General features: G+C 36.9%; 1 protein-coding gene across 8 annotated transcripts in view; it reads left to right on the forward strand.

Annotated features, from left to right (window-relative positions):
* LOC127428169 (plasma membrane calcium-transporting ATPase 2) overlaps window positions 1-5119 on the forward strand; it is a 99719-nt gene extending 94600 nt beyond the window's left edge. For 5 of the 8 annotated variants that reach the window (XM_051676327.1, XM_051676319.1, XM_051676321.1 and 2 more), the window contains one exon: window positions 2048-5119. In XM_051676327.1, the coding sequence (XP_051532287.1) occupies window positions 2048-2362 (315 nt within the window). In that variant the 3' untranslated portion in view covers window positions 2363-5119. The remainder of the gene's footprint in view (window positions 1-2047) is intronic. The other 3 variants (XM_051676325.1, XM_051676324.1, XM_051676322.1) reach the window with 2 other exon arrangements.
* Window positions 5120-12109: the final 6990 nt, after the last annotated feature.

Here is a 12109-nt window from a genome sequence, read left to right on the forward strand (position 1 = left end):
AGAGTAGAATAAACGCTTTCTGTCTGCCGAAGCACCCAGGGGCGTTCTCTGCACTGCATCAGTGCAGAGGGGGAGAAGTCGCTGAAATGTGCCGTAAATCCAGCAGATGAGGTGAATGAACTCGGCGAAAGAATTCAGCTCAATGAATAGAACCGCTCGGCTCCGAAGAGAAAATCTGAATGAGTGGTTGCGAGCCAGCTCCTTTTATACCCGTATGTCCGGAGGAGTGGCATGAATTCCCATTGGCCTTTTCTCGAAGATCAGAGGTGTTCGGGGCTCCCAAGAGTGACCCCTAGTGTCACTACATCGACACAATGTCGAGTGAGTGACAGATAGGGAACTATTTTTATTCCACTCATCATGACATGCTAGAAATGCTAAAATACACTAGCAGTCACAGACAGCGCTCACACTTCAGTCATAGTGCTCGTTCAAAGAAGGAGCAGTGCTTCCTGAGGTAATGACAGAAAAACAGCATCTGGAGGTATTCACACTAAGTATTGACAAACCTAGACATGATATGTATTATAATGGGCTTGTTTGACAATTTTTACAGGTTTATTTAAATTCAGAGTTGTAAAAACATTGATAATGATCTTTAATCCTCGTTAATAAATTATACCCTTATGAAAACTTACCCTGGATTTACTGTAGTAATATTATAGTAACCATGACTGTAGTAACCATGATTTTTTTTTTCTTTTTGGCAGTAACCAAGGTATCAATACAATTAACCATGGTTTTACTATGGCATTACTGTAGTATCCATTTGGTTACTTGGTTTTAGTAATAGTAACCATATAATAATATCTATGGTTAATTCTGAGGTTTTATATGTGGCTTATACTAACTAAGTTTTAAAGGGTAAACATAGCAGCCTAATAATTTTCTGTTTAGGCCCATAAATTTATAAAAAAAAATAAGTAATAATAAAGTTACTAATTTTATCCAAAGAATTTGTAAAAATTATATTTAATAGAGGTATCGGTATTGGTATCGATATCTCGATATTGGCCTAAATGTACTTGGTATCGGATCGAAAAGAAAATAAGTGGTATCGCCCATTCCTACGGTATATTTTATGGTGCAGTACTGTTGTTTATATTATTAAATGATAAACTTTATATATTAACCTTCTGAAACTGTAAAAATCTGCTTTTCAATTTATAATATATTGTTAATCACCATAGTAATTACAGAAGGGCACATGATGACATGAAGTTCATCAATAGTGGCCTTTCCAGAAGCAATGACTAACAAATACATAGAGACAGTGCTCAGTGTCACTCACACAAACAATAAACACCAGGGTAACACGTGAAATTAACTTCAAAAGAAAAATTTTTTTTACTGTAGCATTTTTACAGTCTTTTACCGTTAAAATTACGGACATGTTTACAGTGTAGTCACAGCTGCTACAAATTTCAAACTGGTTTAAAATCTGACCAACCAGTCTTCAGGCGTCAACTCTGTCCCGGCGAATGAGAGAGCAGCAATGAATAACAGCCAATGAAATTTTGAGAGAGCACAAGAGGTTCGCAAAGCAATTTTAAGCAATGAAAAACTAAAAATAAACAAGCCATAAAACTGCTGCCCAAATATCCCCAACCAATGTCACACTAATATTCTTGGACATAGTGCAAAAACCGTTAACAGTATTTCGGGAACATAGCTTCGGACGGGGAAGTGGATAAATTTATAGTTGACATGCCTAGTCTGTGATTTGTTATTTGTAAAGCGCACACCATCACCACAGAAAACAAGAAACTAAATTTTAGATATGCGCAAGGTGGTGACATTTTGTCTTATAGGATTGTGCTTGGCATACGTTTGTGTGATCTATCTTTTAAGTTGCGTTCTGTTCAATTCAATTCCTAATTTCCCAGTGCACGGTAGATTAAGTGAATTGCAGATGCTTCCTAAATGTAAGGCGATAGTCTACAGACTTGGGTGGTTCCATGGCCTTTCCCTATTCCTGTTTTTCACTATGCTAAACATGTTCAAAATAATATTCCAATGATTTGACATGGCTCTTTTCCTCACACAGATACGTGTTGTGAACGCATTTCGTAGCTCACTCTACGAAGGCTTGGAAAAACCAGAATCCAGAACCTCCATCCATAATTTTATGACTCATCCGGAGTTTAGAATAGAGGACTCTACACCCCACATTCCTCTTATAGACGACACTGACATTGATGATGAGGCCGCCAGGAAGAACTCAAACCTCAGTCTACCCTCGTCACCCAACAAAAACAACAACGCCATTGATAGCGGTATAAATCTTACGATCAACACAAGTAAATCAGCTGCATCCTCCAGTCCCGGGAGCCCACTTCATAGTCTTGAGACATCACTTTAGCCACCTCACATAGGTGACTACTCAATAATTATCTTAGAATATATGTTTAAAAGTGCTACGAAGAAAAAGTGCATGCAAATACAGATTATGTATGGTTGACTGAATATGGTCAGCCCCAGGTTCATTTATTGTGTGCTGAAGAATTGAGAGCAATGAACGACTGACTTAGGAATGATTGCGGAGTGACTCGAGGAACTATATAACAAACCATGAGTGTAAACTCGTCACTCCCACTTCCTGAGGAAACAATGGACTATATTGAAATTATTAATAGTTTAAATTGAATACAGCCAATATCGTCACTCCTGCATGAATGTACATTACCCAGGTTCTTATTTTGAAACAATTTATTTTTATTTTTATTGTTTGATTTGATTTTGTGGGACGTGTGGTGGACTGCTATTTTAAGACAGCTTATCAGATTCACTGATCTATGAGTATTGTGTGTGGCATGTATCTAATTGTATAGATTTATTTGGTTATTGATTAAGGTGTATCCAGGTTGCAGGGCTCATCTTGCACAGTAGATCTGCACCTGTCAGAAAAGAGAAACCCATGGAAATTAGAATTTATTAAGCATATTTATATAGCATATATATATATATATATATATATATATATATATATATATATATATATATATTACATTATATTATAAATATACATATACTTATTTACAGAGTTTATCTTTATTTGTTGGCATGTTGCCTTGTTCTGCTTCAATGACTAACTACTTTAACTTATTTATTGTCCTAAAGAGAATGTAATTTGTTTACAAAACCTGTAGATACGTCCTGGATTCTTTGTAGGGTTTAAAGCTTCTTTGTAGGGTTCAATACCACACAGCAGACATAGTTGGAACAGCTCAAGTTACCTGTAATATTGGACTGTAGGTGTTTTATTACAAATTGTGTGCTGGACTTGCCTGCTATTTTGTCAAATAATGTAGATATTTTAGAGGATAAAAAAAAAAAATCTAAATATAGTGGGATATATCTTTAATGTGGCATCTTATTACATAATTGTTGGGATGAGCAACTGCTCTGAGCACCCCTGAAAAAAACCAGAACTGATCCGAACACAGAGGTTTTGTTGAATTTAATGCTTAAAACTTGTGGTCGGCCTCAAATGTAAGCAGATATTTCAGGTTGGATTTAAAGACTTTCATTAAGAATACTATTTAACAAAAAATATATATACATATTTTCAGTTACGTCTGACCATCAAAGGCTGCGATGGATTAAATGTTGGAAACATGTAAACTAAGTTATATTTGGCATCTCTGTATGAAACCAAAATTGTGTTTTAATCTTGTTATATATTGTGTTGATTCTTCTTTTCTGACATTTGATTTGTAGATTCTTTTGGCTTAAGGAAATGAACCCAGCTCCTAAGCTGACATCACTTTAAAAAAACAAAATTACGTAATGTAACGAAACAAAACAAAAAAGGAATGTTGCTTTTGACTCTTTTCATAAAAAACATAAACAGAAATCAAAAAAAAAAAAAAAAAAAAAAAAAAAAAAAAAACATTTGATTTTTTTCTGCACTAATCGGATATGAATGAATTTCTGTGGTGAAAATTTTGATGTGCTTCTATGTTAAAATCAAGCTTGTCTTCCTGCAGTCAGTAAATATACTCTAGCATCTCAACAGTATTCACTAGTTGTTAACTATTTATTGTACTCTAGAAACAAAAGGACAAATGGGGATCTATCAGAAGGCACACTTACAAAGTCACCCACATTCATTAATATTCCTTGCAATTATTACCAATTGGATACATGGAAAGGCATGATGATATATGCTTAATATGCAAGTTTGGATGAATTTTTTATCCATCAATCTTTGATTCTAATTTGTTTTTTGACTATTTTCATCAGGAGTGTGCACAAGCTTTAACTGTTAGCTCAGGCATGCATATTTAGGAGTTACTCAATGAAATGCAACAGAAACCCATGAGAATTGTGAATTATTTTATTCCCCCTGAAATGCAGAACTCTTTTGTCCTTTATTGTTTGAACACGTTTCAAGGCCTCATCTGCCAACATTCTCACAATGTAAACTGACCAAAATGATCACCTCTGACATTTTAAAAGTCAGCGTCAGGGAGTTTGTCTTGAAATGTGCACGCACTGTAATGACTCTAAATGAGATTTTTTATGGCGTGAGTTCAGTTTAATTCAGTTCAGTTTAACGCCCTTTTGTTGATGGGCCTAATAACGGATGCAGTTTAAAATGGATAACCAATAAACCGAAATGATGACAGCATTTTAAGAATCACAATTAATAATATTTTTTGCAATACATCAGCTTCTATGTACTGTACTTAGCAGCATGCATTTTGTGGAACAAAGAACATAAATGCCACAGGTACTTTTGGCGCACTAGCAATTTATGGGTAAATGAAAAGTGTTCATTAATCTTGTTTTTATGAATTTTATAATCTATACAATAATTGTAAATAAAGATCTCAATGTCTTTTTTCATTTAATACTATGCAAAAAGTCAAGCTTTTCTGATTGTTACATCATCTACCCAAGAGTGTGTTGCTGAATGTTGTGGTCTCAAAGTCAGTAAAACAACAACAACAAAACATTGTGATGTAAATGATTTTCTAGACTGACAACATGAACTATGACTCTTGCTGCTTCACTGTCCATTTCATGATTCCAGACAGGAGCGCAAGTGATGAAGTGAACGGGAAAAAAAAGAGGAAAAAAAGCACTTAATAAATTCCTGAGGAGCATGAACCAATGTCCAGTGAGCAGTGTGCATGTGTGATTTTTCATATCTGTTACAGACCTTGTGAAATCACTTAATGAGCACACTTTTCTTTTAGGTGTACATTTTGAAGAGCTTTTTTAAATAGCCTAATTTAAATTTGCTACTTGCTAGTCTGTGGTGGGAGGTGGTATCATCAATATTTTCGGATTGTTTTCTTGAAAAAAAAAACAAAACAAAAAAACAGTAAATTCTAAAAGTACATTTTGTTGACTTTTATGAGTACAACAGCACATACCTGTAGCTAACTGACATTGACAAAAATCCAGGAAACTCAAAACACTTGATTTAATTTCATGCTCTTTAAGGGTGCTTTCACACTAGCGCTTTTGGTGTACAACCATCAAAGTTCAGTTCGTTTGACAGATGTAAATGCTGTTTTCCAAACTCAGGTGCGCACCTGCGAACCACACCCGAGTCCACTTGAAAAGGTGGTCTGGGTTGTGAACTCTGGTTCGGATTGCTGCTGATATGAACCCAATCGTCCGAAATGAACCCAATTGTCCATAGAGACAAACTTAAATACTTTACACAGTAAAGCTAACATCTTCTCATGTTGTTACCTTGTTACGGTGGTAAACAGCAGCCACTTGTACTCATGTTGATAACACAATCGGACTGCTGTTCAGACCCAAATAATATTATATGAATGGAGACCAGTGGGGGCAGGGGGAGAAGACAAACCTGGGTTTGGACCAAGCAATCGAACCAAGTGTGAAAGCACTCTAAATGTGAAGTGTAGAATTTCTGGACTTCAAGCTGCACCAAACGTAACTGCAAAATAATTGTTTTCAAACAGGTTTCCTGAACATCACCCTCATCTTCCATTTGGTCAACGCAAACAGATGTGCTGTCCCAAATTTATGCCATTGATTGAGCTAATATTGCTATTATGGGCTGGTAGGGATATTCAAAGAGAGCAATGTTTTGATAGCTAGTCCATGAACGGCTTACTAATAGTTGACTCACCATATTAAGCTGGGATAAGAGAAAGAATTTTAACATTGATAAAAATTACACACTTCAGCTTTGATGTGCCTTGATCAGAGATTATGACACATTGTAGACATAAAGTAGAGGTGTTCAGTTAATTTAAGCTTAAATTTTGGCCAACGTGCACCATCTGGTGAAAACAGCAGGCAAATTATTCTACTGCAGCATCATTTCATATGCAACAAGACATCACGCTGAAGATACAAGCATATTATGTGTTTTGTTTTTGTGTGTGTCTGGCCTTTTCTCCTCTGATCTGTTATTAACAAGCCGTTTTCGCCCAAAGAAGTGCCGTCCGCTGGATATTTTGTTTTTTACACCATTCTCTTTATACACTAGAGACTGTTGTGCGTGAAAATCCCAGGAGATCAACAGTTACAGAAATACTCAAACCAGCCCACCTGGCACCAACAATAATGCCATGGTCTAAATCATTGAGATCATATTTTTTCCCCATTCTGATGGTTGATGTTAACATTAACTGAAGCTCCTGACCCATATATGCATGCTTTTATACATTACACTGCTGCCACATGATTGGCTGATTAAATAATCGCATGAATAAGTAGATGTACAGGTGTACCTAATAAAGTGGCCTGTGAGTGTCTATATATATATATATATATATATATATATATATATATATATATACACACACACACACACACCACAGATCAGTTGAATGCTTGATTCTGATCGGTTGACGAACGTTTTAAAGTGTGCAACTATTTTCCAGTAAATGCACGGCTATGAAGTAGTTCCAGGTCTTGACTGCATAATGGTTCCATATCACTTCGCCAAATTATTTCAGTTATTTCATAGAGTCGTACAGGCTACCACAACAAAATAACCAATTAAGACAAAGACATTGGTTAAGTACATCGGATAATAATGACAAACAATATCTATATATCCTACATTTATTTAAATTTCGGTTGAAAAGCACCCTTGCACTCCCTCTTCCTCTCTCTCTTTCTCTCTCGTCTCACCCACACTCACACCGTACACAGGCTACCACAGGAAAATAACCATATAAAACAAATACTGTACATTGGTTAAAGAAAATTGGTTAAGAACGACATAAATGTCTATACTATGCAAAATGTATATCAATTTCAGTTAAAAAGTACCCTTGCACTCCCTTTTCCTCTCTCTCTTTCTCTCCCATCTCACTCACACTTACACATGCTGACACACATCCACCCACACACACACCCACATGTGCATGCACACACACGTATACACACATAGAAACTCAAGTCATGAACAACAAACAGAGCCGCACCCCCGTGACTTCATCAATACAACAGTTTCTATATTATCCGAAATATCTTTTAATATGTGCAACTTTTAACGTTTCAATGTCTTTCGACCTAATCGGCCTCCCAAAGCTATAATGGAAAGCACCATTGTGCTCCCCCTCCCCCTTTATTTCATTCTCACACAGACTCTCTCTCAGGATCAAAGTCAGCGCACCCCTGTTACTCAGAGGGATTGTAAACAATGTAAATTAGTTAAAACATCACTTTAGAACTAGCAACGAAGGCTTGTACTGTATCAAAGCTAGATACACTTGATCAGTACAACAGTTTCTATATTATCTGAAATGTCTGTGGGAAGCATCCTCGCGCTCCCCCTACCCCTCTCTTTAGCTCTCTCACACACACACACTCCCACACACATGGACACACATTCAATACATATACGCATTACACACACACTTACTCGCTAGCGAAAAACAGAGCCGTCATGTAATATCAATGCACATCTGCATCTCAGTGGGGCTGATTAAGAACAGTTAAGAACAATTGTTACGTTTTACAGCGGAAAAGCTACACTCGTAGCTGCTGAGAAATGTGCTTAAACTTACATCTTGCTGATTTTGAAGCGATGTTACTTATGACAAGAGCTGCAACAAATAAAGGTAATCCCACAAACGATCTCTCTCAGTTTCTCAGTTTGATAACTCAAACACAAACTTGAACACACGCTCAAACGCACTACCTTGTTACTCCAGTAAGCACTCCAGTAAAGCAGTGCAAGCCTCGCAAACCTCCGTTGTCAATTCTAAAGTGACATTTTCAAACTAGCAACAAAGGCTCTGACTGTATAGAAAGTAGTTCCACTCACAAGAGCATTTTAGGGACGAAAACCAGAAAGTGTCTTGAGATAAAACCCTGAATAATGTCTTAAAATGTGGTAACCATGGTATAAGCGTAATAATTGACTCCGGCCCATTGAATTATTGAAAAATAATGCACACCCAAGGTGTGGCCGTGTTGTAGCCACATTACCACCTCGGGTGTGGATTATTTTTCAATAATTCAATGGTCCGTAGTCAATTATTCCTTACTACATATATATATATATATATATATATATATATATATACATACATACAGTATATGTAGCTGAGGGTTGTAAATAAAAACACAGATTAAAAAATATATTTTGAGGTTTTATTCTGATGGATGTTTACAAAAAAAAAAAAAAAACAGTAGTCGATGGGGCCGTATGGTATTTAAAAAGAAAAGAAAAGAAAGAAAGAAAATACAAACAAATTAATATGGCACAAAAATTAATTTTACGGAAATGAAATACGGTAGTGAAATACAAAAAATGAAACATGGTAGAGGGTAATGTTAAATGAAAATACAAACAGGGTATTAGCCTACCCATATGCTTCAGCATACATCACCTTAATTCATGCTTATATCATTCACAGCATTTTATGCATTTAACACATGCTTAAATCATTCATAGCATTTTATGCATTTTTAACCAGACTTTAAGAAAATGTATAACAGTTTAAAACAATAAAATTCTCATTATGCATTTTCACTTAATTGGAAAACACGCTGGGTTATAAGTCATTAAATAAGATATGATTAATGCTAAATTTACATACCCAGTCCTCGCATGTGCATAAAACGTGGTCAGATTCCGCACATGCATCCTTCAAAATGTATCCAAAACAAACACTCAGTTTTAACATACAACTCTTCTGAACATGCAGTTTATAAGCATCTTGTTTTTAAATGTTATATTTACCCAAAGAATTCTCAAACAATGAACAAAACCAGGAGCTCTCTTGCACAACATTTGTTCTCACGTCTCTTACACGAGAGTGTGCCGGAAACTAGGATTCGCAAAACTCCGGTTCTTAAAGGGGCACATCCAATTTATGATGAGTTAAATTACATGAAATTTCTCCACTTGGCTACACATACAATATATATATATATATATATATATATATATATATATATATATATATATATATATATATACTGTATATCAGATGCACAGGTAGCTGCCTAAACCTGCTGGGCATCATTGCCTGCCGCACCTCCACCAGTGCCCTTCAGTCATCGGTCATCAGCCAGGAGCCACCCATCACAGATGTCTCACCCGATTAATCCTGGAACATCTCTTGGTGGTGAGACAGCTGTCAGGGACGTCTCTCTGCCACCCCCTGGACAATAAATCCTTCCATTACTTCTAGTTCTTGCATCCCCAACAAGACCTTCCTCCTTTACAGGTCATACCATGCAGCCAGGGTTCGTGATTTAAAAAAAAAAAAGGTTACTTGAGGGGGGCCTGGGTAGCTCAGCCAGTAAAGACGCTGACTACCACACCTGGAGTTGCAAGTTCGAATCCAGGGCATGCTGAGTGACTCCAGTCAGACTTCCTAAGCAACCATTTGACCCGGTTACTAGGGTGGGTAAAGTCACCTTGGGTTAACCCCCTTGTGGTCGCTATAATGTGGTTCTCGCTCTCGGTGGGGCGCATGGTGAGTTGTGCATCGGTGCTGCGGTGAATAGCGTGAAGCCTCCACACGTGCTAGGTCTCCGTGGTAATGCGCTCAACAAGCCACGTGATAAAATGTGTGGAATAACTGTCTCAGATGTGGAGGCAACTGAGATTCGTACACCGCCACCCGGATTGAGGTGGGGTAAAATGAGAACAGGACATGTTATTGACAAGTTTTGTGAGATTCGTCCAAAGACAATTACTGAAGGATAAGGCAAAAAATATGCTGTGAATTTACTGTTTTTCATCGAAAATACATTACATAAAATGCATTACATAAAATGTGTGATATGTATAAATGAAAGAAAAAAAAAATAATAATAATAAATATATCTGCAAGCAGCGATGACAGTCCCAAGCACCATGGGTCCATTTCAACCCGGTGGCTTTCAGAAAACAAGGTGGACACATGCATTTGGCATTTGACATTATTCTAAACAATTTTGAAGCAATTTGGGTAAATATATGAGGACTATTTTAAAGCCTGTTGTAAGAGCCACATTTCCTGCTGCCAGGTGGTGGCGCTATGACCATAACCCAAAATAGTCACATCCATTTCATTAGCCCCCAAGACTAAACATACTTCTCAAATTTGATCTAAATCACACATTACACACAGAAGATATGAGACACTGCCTGTTTCCCATTTTTTTGCCATTAATTAAATGCCTTGCACTGGGAACAGAATTTAAGCTTAAATTAACTGAACACATCTACTTTATGTCTACAATGTGTCATAATCTCTGATCAAGGCACATCAAAGCTGAAGTGTGTAATTTTTATCAATGTTAAAATTCTTTCTCCTAACCCAGCTTAATATGGTGAGTCAACTATTAGTAAGCCGTTCATGGACTAGCTATCAAAACATTGCTCTCTTTGAATATCCCTACCAGCCCATAATAGCAATATTAGCTCAACCAATGGCATAAATGTGGGACAGCACATCTGTTTGCGTTGACCAAATGGAAGATGGGGGTGATGTTCAGGAAACCTGTTTGAAAACAATTATTTTGCAGTTACGTTTGATGCAGCTTGAAGTCAAGAAATTCTACACTTCACATTTAGAGTGCTTTCACACTTGGTTCGATATATATCAAAAATCTGTTCACAATTTAGCATCTTCAGTGTCTTGGCATAATGTTGTCTAAATATGGAGACAGTCTCATGAATCCCCTTGGAGGAGTATTTAAAAGTTCAGAGACTGCAATATTCAAAAAATACAATATAGCTGACTTCCTGTTGGGTGGTGCTAATAACTATATTTATGAAAGTTGTCCGGCTTGATGATAACTATATATGTACCAATTTTGGTGACTGTAGGTGAAAATAGGGTGCTATAGAGGCCATCTTACACGCCCATTTTTAAGGAGGTGCTACAGAGCCCCTCCTACACGCCCATGCATCAACTTTTGCCCAGCCCTAATGGCCGATGACTCTGATGTGTGTGCAAAATTTCAAGATTTTTCACGTTAAGTACCCCAAAAGTACAGAAAACCTTGAAAATAATAATAATAAATGCTTCAAGCAGTGATGACGCTTCAAGCAGTGATGACGGGCCTAAGCACTACGGTGCCATCACCACCTGGTGGCTCTTGGAAAACAAAGAATGGTGGCCGCATGCATTTGAGAGGGTAAATATAAGAGGACTATTTCAAAGTCACACAAAGTGTCACACTTCCTGTTGTCAGTTGGTGGTGCTATGGCCGTAACCCATAATAGCATATAAATGTAATCAGCCCCCATTACCAAACATACAGCTGAATTTTCATCAAAATCATACAATTCACACAGTAGATATAAGGAAATTCCTGTTTCACATTTTTACCCTTAATTTATTGTGTCACCATGACAACACTGTTCAATATATCAAAATTCATTCACAATTTAGCATCTTCAATATCTTGGCATAATATTGCCTAAATTTGGTGACAGTCACATGATTCTCCTAGGAGGCAAAAGTTCAGGGCCTGCAATTTTCAAAAAATGCACATTCAATCCAAAATGGTCGACTTTCTGTTGGGCGGAGCTAATGACTGTAATTTTGAAAGTTGTCCGGCTTGATGAGAACAATATATGTAACAAGTTTGGTGATCATAGAAGAAACTGATCCACACAACTTTTGTCAAAAGTTGGCGTTACAGAGCTCCCCAGCCACGC

This window comes from Myxocyprinus asiaticus, chromosome 37, assembly GCF_019703515.2.
Source record: "Myxocyprinus asiaticus isolate MX2 ecotype Aquarium Trade chromosome 37, UBuf_Myxa_2, whole genome shotgun sequence".
NCBI lineage: Eukaryota > Metazoa > Chordata > Actinopteri > Cypriniformes > Catostomidae > Myxocyprinus > Myxocyprinus asiaticus.